The sequence below is a fragment of the Coregonus clupeaformis genome, unplaced genomic scaffold, assembly GCF_020615455.1.
Source record: "Coregonus clupeaformis isolate EN_2021a unplaced genomic scaffold, ASM2061545v1 scaf0731, whole genome shotgun sequence".
Lineage (NCBI taxonomy): Eukaryota > Metazoa > Chordata > Actinopteri > Salmoniformes > Salmonidae > Coregonus > Coregonus clupeaformis.
Window position 1 is genome coordinate 190,001 of NW_025534186.1, and position 19,969 is coordinate 209,969.

The 19,969-nt window shown below is 45.4% G+C and overlaps 1 protein-coding gene and 1 long non-coding RNA gene across 3 annotated transcripts in view; one reads left to right on the top strand and one right to left on the bottom strand.

Moving 5' to 3' along the window:
• Positions 1–7,334, bottom strand: part of LOC121586194 (ETS domain-containing transcription factor ERF-like) — a 50,570-nt gene extending 43,236 nt beyond the window's left edge. For both annotated transcript variants that reach the window (XM_045216518.1, XM_045216517.1), the window contains exon 1: positions 6,618–7,334. In XM_045216518.1, the coding sequence (XP_045072453.1) occupies positions 6,618–6,639 (22 nt within the window). In that variant the 5' untranslated portion in view covers positions 6,640–7,334. The remainder of the gene's footprint in view (positions 1–6,617) is intronic.
• Positions 5,588–9,262, top strand: LOC121586197. The gene is made up of 3 exons (XR_006003917.1): positions 5,588–6,047; positions 6,168–6,297; positions 8,792–9,262. It is a non-coding gene; the product is annotated as an uncharacterized LOC121586197 (long non-coding RNA).
• The last annotated feature ends 10,707 nt before the right edge of the window (positions 9,263–19,969 follow it).

Genomic DNA, 19,969 nt, shown 5'->3' on the forward strand with positions numbered 1-19,969 from the left:
GTGTCTCATATATAAAATACAGTCACCACACCTTTGTAACATGTTGGCTCTGTAAAATAGCTAGATTATATTACACACCCACACACAGCTGTGTAACAGTGCAGGTCGGCCCAGGCAGCTTGCCACACCCTGCTAAGTTCCACTGAACCAGAGAGGAACACCACCTGAGATGATAGCCCCTCTCTTTCTCTGTGTGTGTGTGTGTGTGTGTGTGATAGAGACAGAGAGAGAGAGTGTGTCTATGTGAGAGAGGGTTTGTGTTTTCCTCCAGTGTGAAATGCAGCACAGACGGCAACTATTAACTTTCTAAAGCAGGAATGTGGGAGGTCCAGGACTTCCCATAAAAAGCTGTGTGTGTGTATGTGTGTGTGTGTATTATGGGGCAGATCACTTGTCATGACGTTACAGATTGCACCATTACATGTGGTCAATGCATTCTCCACCGATATCAATCCTTAGTAAATTATTACTAATCCATTACCTTCTCAATCCTATAGCAGCCAATACTGTGACCATGACACCAAAGCGTCAGTATGGAGCTATGGTCTATAGGACCACCGGAAAACTGGGCCCAATTTATACCAGAGTCTGTGTGTGTGGGCCAGTCAAGGGCAGAGTAGGGCTGGGAATTGCCAGGGACCTCACGATACGATATTATCACAATATTTTGGTGCCGATTCGATATGTATTGCGATTTTCGCGATTCTATATGTATTGCGATACTGTGATTTTATTGCGATTTGATGTTCCAAACATATTGCTCACCTTATGTCTGCTCCAGAGGGACAGAGAGAGCCATGAGAAAATGAGTTTTGATCAATCATGGAAATAAAAATGCTGAAAATAAATGTGGAGTTTTGGTGCAGGTACTGCCAATCGGCGCAAAAATTATATTCCGCTATTCTCAAAACAATTTTTGCATACCCAAAATGTCTACTATTTAGAACGCAAGTACAGGTATTCAGACATGGCCACACAGAGAGAGAGAGAGAGAGAGCGAGAGAGAGAGACAGAGAGACAGAGAGACAGAGACACAGAGAGAGAGAGAGAGAGAGAGAGAGAGAGAGAGGAGAGAGAGAGAGAGAGAGAGGTCTCTCCTCTTGTCAAAGCAGCCTCCAACCCCTGAGCTGCTCTGCTTCATTATGAGTACAATGAGAGGTCCCACTATCCCCTCACACACACAATCCCCACTCTGCCATTTACACACACAGACGACGCACGCACACACAATGGGCCCCTCCAGAGCCAGGGGTCCCACCAGCCACACACCAGTTGAGGGAGACGGAACCAGAGAGATGGAGAGGGGTTGATGGAGAAGGAACCAGAGAGAGAGATGGAGAGGGGTTGAGGGAGAAGGAACCAGAGAGAGATGGAGAGGGGTTGAGGGAGAAGGAACTAGAGAGAGAGATGGAGAGGGGTTGAGGGAGAAGGAAACAGAGAGATGGAGAGGGGTTGAGGGAGAAGGAACTAGAGAGAGAGATGGAGAGGGGTTGAGGGAGAAGGAAACTCCATGAGGGGTAAGAGGTAATAATAGACTTGAGGAAAAGAGATAGAGAATGTCCCACTCCCCACATAAACACAGCAGCACCAGACAACAGTGATTACAGCAGAGTGTGTGTGTGATTTCCACCCAGACCCCAGCATTCCTCCTGCCTGCCCTGTCACTGTGGAGAAAGTCACTGACTACTACTAACCCAGTGCATCCCTTCAAAGAGTAAGTAATCGTATTACTGGTACCTAATCATTAGCGCGACCCTTGATCTCATTCCCAACCTCAGGCCGGTGATACTGTGCCTTATCAACAGGTCCAGGACCTGTCTTCCTGTGTAATGTTGGTTCTATTCTATCTAGTAGTAATAGCTAACCAAGGACAAAGCCTGATTTCAGATAAGTTGACCTAATGTAACCTCTCAGATAATATAATTTGTGCTAAAGTCAATTTACCAAACACTATCATCAATTGCTGGGAGGATACGATTGATTGGCACTCATTGAAAATCAGGAAATAGACTATTTGATTTTCAGGCCTGAATAAAAGGGTAATTCCTGATTACTCAGGATGGAAAAGTCACAGCATCAACAGGTTAGTGTCTGATAACATTAGGCATATAGCGAGCAGGCAAAGTGTCCTGTATGATAGAACAGAGAGATAGATTGATAGATAAAGAAGCTTACAGAACAAATAATCTCTATCTAGAAACCATTAGATTGCTATCCAATATTGCTATATCCTATTTATAACATTCTCATTATGGCAATGCACATAGATTGTAATGAATGGAGAGGCGTGTGTTAAGGGTTAAAACTCCTAACCAGGCCTACACAGCACAGCAACAGGAGAACTGGAGTGAGTGGAAGAGGGAGAGAAAGGCTGGCTGGGATTAAAGCCTTATAATAATGTGACTACTTAAAGGCTCTATTATTAGGGCAGATTTGTGGTTAGATAATGCCTCGGTTAAAGCTCAACTGTGTTTGTCAACACGGTTAAGAGTGAAGGAGCAGGGACACACAACACACACACAAGCACAAACGGCCGACATACACTTTCAAGTGAACGCACAAACAAACCCAACAACAGCACTTTATACACATGTACATGACACCGCTCAAACACACTCGGCTCTGGTATACACACATCCAACACATAAACACTCTAGTTTTGGGTACACACATTCCCCGACATACAACCTAACACACACTCTAGTAAAAGGGCCCCTTGTGGTGGGACGTGGTGATGTCATCAGCCCCCTCCTCAGGGCTGTTTCTCTGGGGTAGGGGTGTACTGGAATGTGGCAGAAAGGGGGTGGAGGTTAGAGAGGGGGAGGAGAGCAGCAGCCATGGGGCTCACACAGTCCGTCCATCTGTCCGTCCATTAGCCACTACTAGCACAGGCATGGCTCTACATAACCCACTACAGAACAGGCATCACTGTTGTGTTGTTCACAAAACCAAAGAACGACATTATTCTTCGGAGAGAACACACCCGTAAGATAAAAGTGGCCTGCGTCATCTCAAGTCCCTGTGATGTCGTAGCCGGCCGCGACCGGGAGACTCATGGGCGGCGCACAATTGGCCCAGCGTCGTCCAGGGTAGGGGAGGGAATGGCCGGCAGGGATGTAGCTCAGTTGATAGAGCATGGCGTTTGCAACGCCAGGGTTGTGGGTTCGATTCCCACGGGGGGCCAGTATAAAAAATATGTATTCACTAACTGTAAGTCGCTCTGGATAAGAGCGTCTGCTAAATGACTAAAATGTAAATGTAATGTCAGGCATAGCCTTTGTTTTTGTTGTAGTGAAAGAAAAAAATATGCAGAGTTGGCATTAAATGTGGAACTGCGCTTCCTGATGCTGTATGTATGGGGGAAGTTGGTTAGTAATATGCTTTACAACATGCAAGAGAGAGCAGGAATAAACTTATGCCGGAATTTCAGGAATTAGCTGACTGTTAACTAGCGAGCTTGATGGTCACTGTTTGACCTATTTGGAATCCCCCTACTTATAATCATGGCCTCTTTTTACAGTGTCATCGTTCACTGTTGTTCACCTTTGATAGGCCTCGGACTACAGACCAGCTGACACATTGATGTAGCCACATTTGCTGCATGCTTGATACAGAGAGCATATTTATGATTAGCTTGAGTTGATCGTACTGTTGAGGGAGAGATCACCCAAAGCTATCACTGACCTTTTGTCACATTAGGCCAATATCACGTTACATCTCAAAACAACATCTTTGGAACAATTACAAAAACTAAACATTCAAAACTTCTTCACTAATTATACCGGAGATTTTTTTTTTGATCATACTACTTGACTATAGGCCTACACAACATCTAGGCTAAACCAGTCAGGGATGACATGATTATCAGTCACTTTGAACATGAAAGCATGCCGCTGATAGTGAAATGATACTAATCTAACACACAGCAGAGATGTACATACTCCGACCACTTCCTGTTCCGATGCCGTACAGTACAAACCAACCTGCACCAGATATCGACACGGGCCATTCACACAGACACTGTGAAGTCAGGCGTCGCACTGAGTGAAAGCCGCAAGGCCTGAGTATAGCTACAGTCCACCTTACGCCTGTGAGTAAAAACAATGCGATGCAGTAATAGACAATTCTCATTCATTTGTTTCAGTGGTAGCGTTTGTACAGTGATTGAGTCAGTGCAGAGTGCATTAACATGCAAATTATGTTGATAGGTGGGTGTGAATGAAGTGAATGGTGCACCATTAAAGAAGCCGAGTCATGAGGGATAAGACCTATTTGTTTACAGTAGTACAGATAGAATGGTGGTGTGGCAAAGGTATATAGGCCTATAATTACATGTTACATTTTAGTCATTTAGCAGACGCTCTTATCCAGAGCGACTTCCAGTTAGTGAGTGCATACTTTTTTCTTTTATACTGGCCCCCCGTGGGAATCAAACCCACAACCCTGGCGTTGCAAGCGCCATGCTCTACCAACTGAGCTACACGGGGCCCAATCAATTTTATACACTGTAGTGCCAGCATGTGCTTTTAAAGTGAAACAAATGTAACAATGCAATGGTCGCTGCACCTTTGAACATTTCCATAAAACGGTTTCACAGCCAGTGATGTGTGAGCTACTGGCTTACTTGTGGGTGGTGCTAGCATAACCAGAGGTGAATCCCCTGCCAGATTTAATAATTGTTCACCCAATCAGGCTGGCTTAAAATATAATTTTTTTAAATGAAAGAAATGAAATTGATTCATTGGTTGTATTGTCTCCTGATAATCAGAAATGTTGAATGTGTAGTAGAAGGTTCCTGGGATCAAGCCCAATTGGTTATATTGCAATTACAGTCGAGAAGCCCGCAATTCAACAAATATGAAATAGCTGATGTGAGAAGCATCTAAAATAGCCCTAGGCCTATTGCAATATTTCAAAATGTAATTGCGGGATAAACACCGAAGTCACATATATTCCAAATGATCGAAGTGTGAAGTGTAGTTTATTCCCATTAGTAGGCTATACCAGGACTAATATATTGGCACTAGTTTCGACCATACCACTGTCTTTATCATTGGGCGAGTCAGTGCCACTGGAAAGTTTAGGACAATCATCCTCCTCAATCTGAAGATGGACGTCATATTGTACAATTTGTCTCCAAATTAGATGGTTACGTAGAAGACGAGGTTGTTTTTAACTCAAGCGCCACCTATGATAGTTGGTCTGTTTTGTCAGAGGTTGCAATTTGTGTAGTTGCGCTGCCTACTTGGCAACAGGCCTAACAACGGGCTGGTATGCCATGGGAAATTTGTGGTGCATCTCGGTCAATTTATCATGTCTTAAATGAAAAATGTTGGGCCAGTCACTTTTACTCAGTCCCAGCCACACGGTAATTTCTGCCTACATCACTGATCATAACTTTTTTTTCTCTCACTAAAGTGAAAGCGAGATAAAAACTTAATTATTGCTAGAAATATGCCTAAAGCGTTATTGTAAACGTCAAGCATATCAGAAACGGCAGGATTTATTCTAATGTTTTTCGATTCGTCAAAAATGACACAGTCCCTCTCCATTGAAACTTTCACCCGTCACTCTAGCTCGGCGGCCTTAATAACTAACCAAGTATGGCGTCCTCGCAAAATTAACCCAAAAATAATTCACTTGCATTTTCACGGGTCTAACTAAATCTCTTTATTGTGTGAATGACGAAGTTAATCTGAACGGTGAAGTGAATTGTGCTGATTTAAAGAGCTTCGAAAACTTGGCCAGAGACTTTATTGAAAGGGAACAACGAACGGGGTGAGGGGAAAATCCCAACATGGATTCCGCAACATTCCACCGCTGAGCCAGTGCAGTTACTTTGCAGAACTTCTTGAAGTACAAGACAAACAAAGCACGATTTAATCAGATTCAGATTATGACAGGAGCATAAATAAAATAACAACATTTGACGTTTGATAAAATAGATCCTGAAGGTGGCCACATATTTAAAAGCCATTTCGGCCAAACAGCGGAGAAATACATTACTTGTGTGGGATGCATAGGATGACACAAACAAGCAACACCCTGTAAGTGACAAAATTTGACAAAACTCCTAAACAAACCCGGTAGCTGGGTGCAATCTTCCATACACAGTTTCTGGTTCATATGATTAACTCAACTAATCGTTTCCTTTTCGATTATTAAAGTGGATGTCCGCTAGCAAAAGCTTCCATTTTGAATGTCTCACTAAATTCGGCAAAACCAACTCAACGTCAGCTACATCAACAGGTCGACAATCAATCCACATTGACATATATTTCCAGCAAACTAGACACAGTAAGTATAAACAACACTTGCATCAACTTCAGTTGTATCAATGTATCTAACATAACTGGAAAACTGGTTGAATACTATTGCTACAATACAATGAACTCACGTTAGCTAGCTTTTAGCTTGTTAACTGTCAAATGCACGGCTAATGTTAGCAAGCTAACTAGCTTGCTAACTAGTTAAATGTGTTTGACAACTTGCATGACTTTTGTGCACCACCTAATAATTGACAATAACAGACCGGACAACTGGCGAAGATAACCAGCAAGTTCATGATCAAGTTCATCCAGGCGAAAGTGGTCGACTTGTGTTTTGCACAAACTTACCCGAATCTCCGGGGGTTTTCATTTTGAGTGTTGCAAGCTAGTTAACGTTAGCTAGCGAGCTTGATGGAACTCAAGTCAAAACAGTAGCGTCAGTGGAAGGAAAAGTCGTCTCCCTCTGAGCCCTTCCTTTGGTTCGGAATTGAAAAAGGAGGGGGAACTGGCTAACGTTACAAACTTTCCGCCGTTGCTCCAGTCGCGGGCCCCTTTGCTTCCACTTTCTTTCCCAATACCCCCTTCCCCAACTGTAGCAATCGAAGTAACGTTACTTTCCACGAATCGCAGTCAGTTGATGTAGCTCATTGCTGTTTGTCCCACGGCAACTTCGCCTGTCCTGTTCGAGTTGCAGCGGAACACGGTCAACCGTCCCGACAAGCATACGAACCTAAAATCCTTCTCTTTCCTTGTTTGCATATACTTTCACTAACGGTCGAGTTGTTGTTTACTCCATCTCAATCGCATCTTCCCCGTTATTTGACATATTGTCGTTAAAAGAACCGTTCTGTAGAATAGCAGTCGTCCTCTCTTTAGACTTGTTTTCTTCCTCCACTCACTCACATTCTGTACTCTGTGGCTACTCTTTCTCCTCCCCGGTTCCTCTCTCTCGGGTGTAGTGTTTCGCTCTCTCCCCACGCGGCCGCCCACACCGACCGGGAGAGGGGGGGCTCTAAGGGGCGGGGCACACCCACTCACCACGAGCCAAGGTAGCGTCACTGCTGCAGCACGCGGCGTCGCCATGGAGACCGCCACAGCCACACTGCGGTGGTGACATCATATCCGCGATTCTAGAGCGAGAAGGCCGTCATCACGTCCTTTTACGTCAATCGTAGGCACTTTCTTATAACTTTTAATTTCATTGTAATTGGATCTCTTGATGTGGTCAGATTATTAAATCACTGTACAAATGCACAAGGCATTATAACACTGAACACTGAGCATATTGCAACAGGAACCAAACCAAACTTTCACAGACCTCCCCCTGTATTTCACATGGCCTACTACACCTCCCTGCTGCATTTGGTGGCAGTGATGGGATAGTCGATGGCCACCTCCGGTTTCGGACCTTTTAGGAAGCGTAGGCCTTCCATTGAACACCATGTGGGGCTGCCTCTGAAACCGAGAGGCGATCACATCCGAAATATAAGATTTATCACCTTATGAAATGTCCAGCTTCATGGCCTACATGCATGGCGTCAGCTCGCTATATTTGTCATCAGCTAGCTAGGAGAAAGTATTTCATATATACAACCTTGTGTCCTGTCACTCAGGCACTAGTCTGTGTCACTGTGCTTGTGTGTGGCACTGATGCAGAACTGTCACATAGTCAACAAGTGCATGTGAGAGAGGTGGCGTCATACATGGCAGGTGAAGTGTGTCTCTTGGGCCCTCTTTACAACCCCAGCTGCTCATAAGAACAGTACAGCAAAGGAAATCTACTGTGTGTGTGTGACACAGACCAATGCACAGGGACATCAACAGGATAACACTGCGGTGTAAAACAAAGTAAACAATCTCCTTATAACACTGGTGACACAGCCTATCTTAGTCGCTCTCTGCCCCTCTCAGCCACTCTCTTCCCATGGTGTGATTTACAAACAGGATCTCTCTGTCCTCCACTGGCCATTCTTCAGGAGGGCAGGAAACGTACTCTGTTTTCCCAGATAAGCATCAGAGTGCTGGGAGAGAGGTTCTATCTGGGATGCAGCATTCCCAAATCCAGGAAACTGGGAGCACCATCCCGTCCTGTCTCTTCCTGAGCAGAAGGGCCAGGCTAGTGTTTTCCCACGCCCGTACTCACTGTCAACCACATCTAGTGGAACATTAGCCACTGCATTGTTTTCTCCCCCCTCTTTCTGTCTCTCTCTCGCTCTTCCTCTCTGTCCTCACTCACTTTCTCTGCCTCTGTCTCTCTACTCTTATCAATTTCAATTCAATTTAAGGGCTTTATTGGCATGGGAAACGTATGTTAACATTGCCAAAGCAAGTGAAGTAGATAGTAAACAAAAGTGAAATAAACAATAAATATTAACAGTAAACATTACACTCAGAAGTTCCAAAAGAATAAAGACATTTCAAATGTCATATTATGTATATATACAGTGTTGTAACAATGTGCAAATAGTTAAAGTACAAATGGGAAAATAAATAAACTTCCTCTCTCTCGTCTTCTCTTTCAGTTTCATTCTGTTGTCCTCTCTTTGTCCATCCACCTCTCATCCTATCTCCATATCGCTCTTTCATTTGAAGAGCTCTTCAGCATACCCCAAGCCCTTCACAGAGGAAGTATGGTTGGAGAGATGAGAAGAGAGGGAGCGGGAGAGGAGAAGCGAGAGTTGAAGAAGAAGAAGAAGAATAGAGGAAAAGAGTCAGGGATGTGTGTGCATTCATGTGTATGAGTGTGTGCAGTTGCTCTATGATGACCCAAGTAGAGGAGATTACATTTTCAGTGAAATCTACAGCACAGTACATTCTGAACACTGATAAACACACACAGTGCCTCCCTCCAACCCTCCACCCCTCTCCCCCACCTCTGTCCTCCTCCCTCTCGCCGGCTGTCCCTCTTCTGTTTATCATTCACCTCTCTCTCCCTCCTCGCTCTTTTCTATTCACTCTTTCCCATGCCCTCCACTTCTCTCTCTCCATCTTCATCCTCTTCTCCTCCCCCGACCCTCTCTCCTCCCCCCTCTCCCTTTTCAATTCAATGTGCTTTAAATATTGCCAAAGCAAAAGAGTTTGAGTATTATTTTTCTCTCCCACTCCACTACTCTCTGTTGCTGTGCCGCCATCCCCCTCTCTCTCTCTTACACCTCTTTCTCATTCTTCCTCTCATTCTGTTCTTCGCCGCCTCTCCCTTGCCTACCTCTCCTTTTCTCCCTCTCTCTCCATCCCTCAGTCTTTGTCACATGTCAAGTTTCAAGTCTCACAATGCTCTCAAGGTTATGTACTTGTGTGAACTACATAATGCATTACTCACATTCTCCAGACTGTTTTTACAGAAAACCCACTGATCATGTTTCATAACAACTGTTGAATTCAAAGTCAACCAGACTTGTCATCTTTTTAATTACAACTTGTCAGTATAAAAGCACAAGGACTGTGCCAATGACGTTCATGCCAATATCAAGAGCGTCCTGGTTCTATCAGGTGAATAATGTGTGGAAAAATATTTTTGAGTAAAAATGACCTAATATTTGTTTTCACAACTTTGTTATTGTGTAGTAACATGCATTCTACAACTGGTGTTGCGTTGACTGGCTGGATAGAACAGATCTCTCTTTAGGCAGTGGAAACACAACCACATTGGTGCAGTCTCTTTGATGAACTACTGATTGAAGGTGCCCTGGTGAATGATGATGGAAGTCACTGCTCTTGGTTGTGTACTGATTTATCGCTATTGATATTCCATGACAATAAAGTATTTTCAGCCACGGTTACTCTTAAGGACGTGTTAATCTGAAAGAGTCATTCCTCAGATCCTGATTTTAGAACATCTTCATGCTTTCCCACAGGTTTGCCTAATCTTCCCTCTTTCTCTCTTTCCCTCTCTCGCTCCTTGCTTTTTATCCTGTTCTTCCCTCCGTGCTTGGTGAGAGTCCCTCCGTTCCTAATCGGAATGACAGACAGACGCTGTGGAGAGAAAGACAGAGAGATGGTGAAAGAAAGAGAACAGAGATTAGGTTTTTGGGGGGACTGGGGCACCCCCCAACCCCCACAAACATCACCCGCTGATCCCCTTCCCGAACTAGACCCTCCAGCCCCCCTTCAATATCACCAGACCATACCCCCCCAGACCTTCACCCCCAGTCGCCCCCCTCCAAACCCCCAAACCCTGGATGAACCTGAGGGACTTACACCAAAACATCCCTCTACCTTTAAAATAGGGGTGGCAAGCCCTATACTCCTAGTGAGATACAGGTTGTGCTGGTTTTTTCCCAGCCCGTCTCTAACACTCCTTATTCAGTAGAGGGTTGGCCCACCCTGATTTAGGAAAACCTACAGACCCGTAGAGAGCTCAGGCTCGTAGCCCATACGGCAGTGTTAGTGTGCTGGGCCAGATCAAAGCCCTGCACACCCTGTGGGTCTCCCAGAGCCAGGACTGAATATACAGTGAGCCCAAATGCCTTCCCTGGTCTGTCTGTGGCGCTCCAACACAGATAACTCTGTAATTACCAGGGACAATGGGTGTGGTACCCCACTCAGCATTGCACCACAGGTGCGCGCACACACACACACACACACACACAGATTAGGCCTACAGCTAACAGTGGAAATCAACCAGGATTAGGCCAAATACCTGGCATTATATGGTGTAATATGCTATGATTCATATGGCTGATGACGTCAAACACACACACACACAAGGAGGGATATTAGTCCTAAGAGGTAAAAGCTATGATCATTTTGACCTTGATTTCTCAATCAGTGTGTTACCGTATTATTATAATAATTCTAATTTCTACTTCTTAACACCTGAGCTTGGAAAGAGAGAGACCAACTTTTGAGGGGACTTGGAAAGAGGGTTAAAGAAGATGAAAAGGAGTAGAGGAGGTGAAAGAATGAAAGAGTTGGTAGTTGAAAGGACAACAAGCTGCCGGGGTGTTGGAGGGTGGCGGTTGATGCCCCTGTGAAAGAAGAGAGAGGGTGAAAAAGTGATGAGAGCAAGTGGAGATGGGGAGAAAAAAGAGTGAGAAGTGGAGAGAGAGAGAGAGAGTCAATGGGCTCTTTGTCATCAAATAACTTGTTTATTTTCAAGCTTGCCACTCCAACCGTCAGGATCACACCATCTCTCTCTGTCTGTCTATCTGTCTGCCTTTCTCTCTCCTTCTAGGGTCAAGTTTTAAGGCCTCTATCATCTTCTACCAATCTGATGTTTGTCTGTCTGTACGTATGTCTGTGTGTCAGTCAACATTGTCCAGCAGGAGAATTCCTCTGTAGTCTCCCTACCTGTGGCATGTTCACTCTCTCACCCTTCTTCTACTCCCTCCATCTCCCCTCCCTCTCTATCCATCTCCCCTCCCTCTCTATCCATCTCCCCTCCCTCTCTATCCATCTCCCCTGTCTCTAACGGTTCCCTTTTCACTATTCTCTCACTTTCTCTCTTTCTTATTCTCTTTCATGTTCACCCTCTCACCCTCCATCCTCTCTCCCTTTCCCCTGTCTCTTTCTGTCCCCTTTTCAGTCTTTCCTCTCTCTCTCCCTCCCTCTCTTTCTGCCTCCCTTTTTACCCTCCCTCTCTCTACCAGCTGGTATTTGCACATGAGTAATGGGATTACCGCAGTGAGCGGTGGAGGAGGGGGAGAGAGAAGGGGGGGAGTCACAGTGAAGAAGAAGTAACACAGCGGAAGAGAGGGGGGGGGTTAAGGTGGGTAGAGGGGCATCAGTAGGGGTGGTGGGAGGGGGCACGAGGGGGGGTGGGTAGAGGGGCATCAGTAGGGGGGTGGGAGGGGCATGGGGGAGGTGGGGAGAGGGGCATCAGTAGGGGGGTTAAGGTGGGGAGAGGGGCATCAGTAGGGGTTAAGGTGGGAGGGCATCAGTAGGGGGTTAAGGTGGGAGAGGGGCACAGTAGGGGTTAAGGTGGGGGGGCATCAGTAGGGGGGTTAAGGTGGGAGAGGGGCATCAGTGGGGCAGTGGGGGGTTAAGGTGGGGAGAGGGGCATCAGTAGGGGGTTAAGGTGGGGAGAGGGGCATCAGTAGGGGGTTAAGGTGGGGAGAAGAAGGCCTGATAATTGAGGAAGTAAACAATGCCGGATATTCTGATGATTGTAAACGGAATGTCACAGATTGAGTTCTGTCGGTGACATGCAAACAATCCATGCATGCACAAACACACACACACACATAATATGTATCCTAGTATACCCACAAAAGTACACCTGACTTTCTCTTTTAGAAGACTGCTTCTATGTAGCACTGGCATTCCAATGCATGCCAGCTTAAAACCAGCCCTGGGCACTATTTTCATTGCCCTAGAGCTAGACAGAAAGCCACACATTTAATGTAGGATTACCATGGCAATGACCGAGCTAGTAAAGAACAAACAGCTCATTTTGCAGTCTGTAAAGTCTGGAAAAAGTGTGCAGGGTGGACCGTATTAAAATGGGGAGGTGGGAGGTGGAAAGAGAGGGTAATGTGAGCGCTGGAGAGAGGCACAGAGAATGTGTGTTATATTAAACCAATGTCTGGCAGCGTGTCAAGCCTGTAATACACAGAGAGAGAGAGAGAGAGAGAGAGAGAGAGAGAGAGAGAGAGAGAGAGAGAGAGAGAGAGAAAGAGAGAATTAAAGGTCCAATGCAGCTGTTTTTTTTATCCCAATATCAAATCATTTCTGGGTAACAATTAAGTACCTTACTGTGATTATTTTCAATTAAAATTGTCAAAAATAAACAAATAAGCTTCTTAGCAAAGAGCAATTTCTCAAGCAAGAATGTTGCTAGGACCTTCTGGGAGTGGTCTGAGTGGGGAAGGGAAAACTGAAAACGAGCTGTTATTGGCAGAGAAGTTTGGAACTCTTTCTTATTGGTCTATTAACCAATTTAGGCTGGTGATGCCACCAGACAGGCCAAAACTACATCCCACCAAAACAGGCTGAAATTTCAGGCAGTCTTTTCAAACAGCTCTTACACTAAAAGGGCATTATCATAATTTTCACAATTTCACAGTATCATTCCAATCTCATACTGTGGCAGTACAGTATGTACAGTATAAAACACAGGAAAATCACGTTTTGGACTGCACTGGGACTTTAATGGCAGAAAGACCATGTTCATTTAGCCAACAAGACATGACACTGACAGACAAGCGGTGGAGTAGAAAGAAAGGAGAGATAGAAAGTAGGAAGTTAATTTGGGAGTTTTAAGGTCGTGCGGTGTGGTCAGAGACGGAGAGAGAGAACGTGAGCGAGGCAGAGAGGGTGTAAAAGGAGAGAGAGGGAGCGAGAGAGGTATGCCTGGCACTGTGACTGTTGCTATATTGAGCACAGCGTGTGTGTTGACAGTGTCTCCTGTATCTCACAGAGGAACAAACTCTTCCTATTGGCACAGCTGTGCGCTTCCCTTCTCTCACCCTCTTACTCCCCCTCTCATTCCTTCTCGCCCCCCTCTAACCCCTCATTGACCAAATTGTTCTCACCCTTCCTCTCTCAAAACCACCCCTCTCCTCTACTGTATCATCCTCTACCTCCGTCCCCCTCACTCACCTCTCTCCCTTTTACCCCCCCTTTCTCCATTTCTTCACCCACATCCCTCCCTATATCCTCTACACATGTCATAGCAGACCTAGAATTAGATCAGGCTACTGTAACCCTCTCCTCAGATGGGCTGGCTGGGTGAAACCCTCTCCTCAGATGGGCTGGCTGGGTGAAACCCTCTCCTCAGATGGGCTGGCTGGGTGAAACCCTCTCCTCAGATGGGCTGGCTGGGTGAAACCCTCTCCTCAGATGGGCTGGCTGGGTGAGAGAGTGAGTGAATGAATGAGTGAGTGTGTGAGAGAGAGAGAGAGAGAGAGAGAGAGAGAGAAGTCTGGGTCAGATCCAATCAGTATCTGCCCCCCTCCCACCTCCTTTCATCCCCAATTACTCATCATCACACCATCAGAGCCGTGCCACAAGGCCCCTCACCCCCTCCTATCGGATTACACCCCTCTCATCGCCCCTCACCCCCTCCTACTGGATTACACCCCTCTCATCGCCCCTCACCCCCTCCTACCGGATTACACCCTCTCATCACCCCTCACCCTCCTACCGGATTACACCCCTCTCATAGCCCCTCACCCCCTCCTACCGGATTACACCCCTCTCATCACCCCCGCACCCCACTACCAAATTAAACATATGCCCTGTTCATCTAATGCTCTCAGAGCCAGTCAGAGTGTGTTCAGATAGAATGGTCTAAGACTAGGAGGCTGTGGTTTGGACCCTGGTCCTTGGTATGGTTCCTTGGTGTCTGGTTGTGCTGTGTGGCATCATTGGCATGTAGACAGCAGGTCTGTGGGTGGTTCAGCTATGTGTCATACAGTGGCAGTCTAGGGGTGGGCTGCTCTCACTGGAACATGGAACTGCTGTGTTCCACTGGTGAGTCTGGTGTGTGCTGGCCTCCCTCTCCGGGCATGGCTGTGGGTGTCGGGGGGTGATAGCGCAGGGGTGGGTTGTGGATTCCTCTCCTGTGTGAGTGTGTTGTGTGTGTTTAAAAAAAATGTTCTGTACAATGGGTTCATTTGTGGTGGGTGCTGATGTAACATGTTAGTTATGTTCATATTGATTAATTTCCTTTGTAGATTTTGTATTGTGGAGAGTTATGGTGTACTGTACAGTAAATGCTAAAAAAAACCTAACATATTAAGTTGTGACTGTATAGCATACTGTGTTTAGAATCGCGCTAAATGTGCTTATTCTAAACGAAGCAACCAGTTCAATTGTTATCTTTCTGGAAAGGAAACAGACATCATTGTGAGTGATGTTAACTTTGGTGTTTAACTGAAAAATAATTTGAAAAATAGTATTTGAACCAGCCTAGGTCTCACCCACCAGTGTGGGTGCAGTGCTGTTCTAAACCATATCAGGTTGACTGTACTGTAGTGTGTTCTGTTGGCATTTCTATCAGTGTTGAGGGGTACAGCCTTGGTTTCAACAGAGCTGCTTACTGTACTGGAGTGGATTTCTCTGTACTGTGGGTGTTGTGAGTGATGTGTAATGCCTGGGTGGACGGGTTTCCCTGTTGTGCCCTATCCGTGTGTGGTTCTGTTTGTGTGTGTGTATGGTTCTGTTTGTGTGTGTGTATGGTTCTGTTTGTGTGTGTGTATGGTTCTGTTTGTGTGTGCGTGACTCCAGGCTTGTGCCCACTGTGTGGATGAGAGCGTCAGCGTGCTTCCAGGCCTTCTCTGTGCCCACCCTAGTTGCGGGCGAACTGCTATATGTACGGTGAGGGGGTGGGAGCAGCAGGAGGGAGCTGACTGAGGCTCAGCGTGAGTGGAGAAGAGCATTCAGAGAGATGACTGACAGGTGCTAGAACCAATCTATCCTCTCAAGGACTGAGAGGGAGCAAGTCACAATAATATATCCAAACTAGGGTTACCTTTGCTACACTTTGGATCCTTACCATCCTAAACAGGGCATCACAAAGGTGGTAAGGGACCTGAAGACCTTTAAATTGGATGCACTGATTGACACTCTGGCCGACTCCATCGGTCAATATGGGCCCAGATTGTCACCATAGTAATATGATCCTATGTACACACCATGATCAGTGAGTCATTATGCGGTGGGCGTCAGAAAGCTGCTGCCATACTCACATACTGTTACCACACAGAGTCCTCCACCTCCTACTGTTGCACGTAGACATGACACCCGCACACACACTCAGCACGCACTCACATGCCACGCACAACACACACACACACACTCACAAACACACTCAGCACGCACGCACGCACAGACAGACAGACAGACAGAGAGCGACAGACGGAGAAAGGGCCAAACACAGTCAGTGATGTTTGTCAATCAACAGATGTCCTATGACTCAGTACAGAAGGACAGAAAGAGAGAGAGAGCGTCAGACTCCTCTCCTCTCTGTCCAGGTCTGCTGCGTGACTACTGCTCATCTGCTGGGTATCATCAGTTGTTGGTCTGTCACTGATAATCAGGTTGAGGCCTCCACCTAGTGGTGGCCTACTGCTAGAGCATGTTGAGCTGAATTTCCTTTAAGACCTTCAGGGCAAAGGGTTTTCACAGTGCTAGAACAAAACAATGCGAGGCAAAAATTCTAAAACAAGAACTATAATAGAGATGAGAAAGTGATCTAGAGTGTACTGTTTTAAAGACACCAGAGGCCAGGATCATCTGTACAGTTTTTGTCTCCTGTTTTTATTTGGATGAATGAAACACTTTCAGTTACAAAAATGACTTAAAATTAACAACACTGTACTATGAACAAGCAGAGATATTTTTTTAAGTTTTTTCTTTCCAGATAAATACAGTAAAAGGCTAAGTTGCTACCACAAGGAAGAAGGGAGGGAGAGACAGAGAAGGAAGGAGGGAGAGAAAAGAGGAGGACTGCTCACATGATGTAAGACACAGGAGGGTAGAACAAATGATGAGATGGAGGATGAGCACACACACACTAAAATAGATAGGGAAACATTACAACAAAGGGTGAAGGTTGGACAGAGGGAAATTAACTACATGTTGACTTTACAAACCTGTTGCTTCTCTAACAGATTAGATCAATTTTGAGGCTCGCACAAGCACACACACACACCTAGAGGACTTATTTCCACAGAACAGTTATAGCAGTTATGACCGTTTTCCCTCCGTTTATTAACCCCCCCGCCCCAAACCATCATCAGATACAATCACTTTCAAAGAAGTCTGGAATTCCTTAACGTCTCTTACAGAATTCTCCCACATACACATCATATTTTCGGTTGTAATATGTAGCTATTTCCCCTCTGCCCAACGAACACAGAGAGCGACATGGAAGACAGACAGACAGACAGACAGACAGACAGACAGACAGACAGACAGACAGACAGACGTAAGGGACAGACAGACAGAACTAAAAGGACAGGGTCAACAAACTCAGAGAGGATCATGGGATCATCAGCAGTACTCTGGCAGCACGAGCGAAAAGGAGGAAAGTCAAAGAGGATCAGAACAGCTACAGAGAAACCAAGAGAAACGTCATTATAGTCTTCATCATCGTCATCATCACCATCATATTTACGAGAAGCTTAAGGTAATTTTCCAATGACAAATACTTAAAAATATACATTTGTATCATCCTTATCTTAATCATCATTATTATTATTATCTTTGATATTTCCCTTAAGATAGATGAGGTCAGAAACTGGATTACTAGGTGACAGGGGTTTAAAGTAGAAAATATATGAATAGACAGGAGAGAAAGAAAGAGGGATGCAGTGGCTGTCTGTAAAAGAGAGGAGTAATGTCGAACTCTTTGGTTTTATTCTGTAAGATCGGACTTTGCTGTCTTGCTTAAGGAACTTTGGACTGAAGCTGTATTGTACAAGAGAGAGAAAGAAGAGAGAAGAAAATATGAAAGAGAGGGAGTGTGGAAGTGAGTAGGTTCGAGGAATTTCAGTCATCCTCCTTTTATGTTTTCTTTGCTCTTGCTATTGTCTTTCTGTCCCCCTTTGCTTTCTCCTGCCTTGACATCTACACTATGTTCTGTCATCTATCAGTAAACTGTTAATCATTGCCTGTTCTGCTCCAATTGAAATAAATTCCAGCCTGGTCTCATACCAAACGTAACATATCATACTAGTTTCACTGTCCCGGATTTACTTTTACTGTGTTACGTCTATCCCAGGTTGCAATATCGATACCTACATTTCACAGTTTCCTTTGTTTCTCATTTGACACGGTTGCTAAGGTGCTTCGCTGAGACTACAAGGAATTAATCCATGAACTGAATCAATGTTTTGATGTCCAGACTGTACAAATGTACAAAATAGTTCATGCCGAAAAAGTCTGGAGAGATGTTCTTCCAGATTAAACTTTGCTGTGATAATGTTGACCCAGGCTTTAGTAGAGGGAGTAGGATTTGTTGCCTCTAGGTGCTAATCTAAGGTCAGTTTTGTGTTCTCCCGACACTAATAACTAGGATTAGGGAAAGGTTAACAGATCCTAGATCTGTGCCTATGGCCAGGAGACTACTCAGTCTATAGGAGAGGTGTAGTCTCTGAATGGACAAATCACATTTTATTGGTCGCATACACATATTTTGCAGATGTTATCGCGGGTGTAGCAAAATGCTTATGTTCCTAGCTCCAACAGTGCAGACACTGGTAGACAATAGGGTTTTAGGGAGTGAGTGCATGGTGCCGTATCCAACAGTAGGGCATAAACTTTGGTATCATTCTCTTGGGGGGGGGGGTATCCCTACTGAAAGGACCTGCACTTTACATGTGATCCTTAAGACCCTGAGATCCACAGAAGCATCCTACCAGGACGTAGAGGACCTAAACTGGCCCACACATCATTATAGATGGAAAGAGCACGGCCAAAAGGAGGGACTTCCACCTTGGGGGAGTGTATGCATGCATATCCTAGCAACCACAGTCTCAGCCTTTCCCCAGTCACCTACCCCTCTGCGCTCGCTGCCACACACATATCTGATGGACACAACATCCAGTCAATCACCTAAACAACACAACATCCAGCCAATCACCTAAAGATGCTGGGTACCCAGAGGCTAGCCCCTGTAATAAAGCGTTGTGTTAAGGAGTAGGACAAAGTTGCTCCATAGATACTGACCTAAGGCCAGTGTTATGTGCCCTCAATGGTTAAGGTTATGATTTAGAGGAAGGTAAGCTGATCCTAGATCTGTGCCTATGGAAAACTTGTACTTGGAGAGTGTTTGGTTTCAGCAGGGAGGGAGCAGTAGGGGAGAGGGGGATGGAGAGAGGGCTGTACAGAGCAGGGGGTTGTTCTTCAGAACAGACGGAGAGGAAGGTGTGTGGGTGAGTGGACTGGGAACCACAGCGAGAGGGCAGGCATGCAACTTGCTACCCAAAATGTCTCCTGATTTGGATGGGGCACAGGAAATGTGACCCCTGACTCTGACCCCATTATTGACCTTGAACTCTGCCGCGCCCAAGCCTCGCTCTGGCCATCCATGGTCACACTCACATACACACGTACACAGCCCCGCCCCACACCCCGATCCTCACATGAACCCCGCCTTTTTTAAAGCTTTCATCTATTTGGTTTATCATCAGAGTATATGAGGTATATGATTAACTATCTCTCTTTAACATCCTACAGCAGATGTGGAAAACAAAACTTACTAACATCAAGAAAAGAAAAACCAGAAAGAAAAGAAAACAAGTCCATCTGTCACGTTCCTTTGCCCCAGTCAATGCATCTTCTCACTCGTTTTTTGGTTTGGTAGCTGTTTAAAGCTTTCAGTGTATTTCTCATGAGGAGAGGAGAGGTTGTGAGGGAACAGCACTGTATCTTTAAGTCAACCTGCCTGTCTGATCATCCCTGTCAGTGGAGCTCTCTTCCAGAACCGTTGGGCTATATTCAAACATACAACTATTTATCCAATACTATCTTATAGGCGGCACTGACTAAGTGTACATCCGGGCTATAAACCCCTCTATCCTGATTAGTCCAAAGCATATGGTATACATCACAATGGGGACAAACTACACTTCTAAAGCTTTGAGATTTATTAATCCAATGTTTTAAAAGTTTTACTCATGACCGGTTTGATCCGACCTGGGGGGTCTCCAGTAACAATCCTGGACTGTAGTAAGGCTGTAGAGAACCCTACTGAGACTCCCTATCCCCACTTAAACTAAACACAACATCAAAAGACAGCACATAAAGCCAGAAAC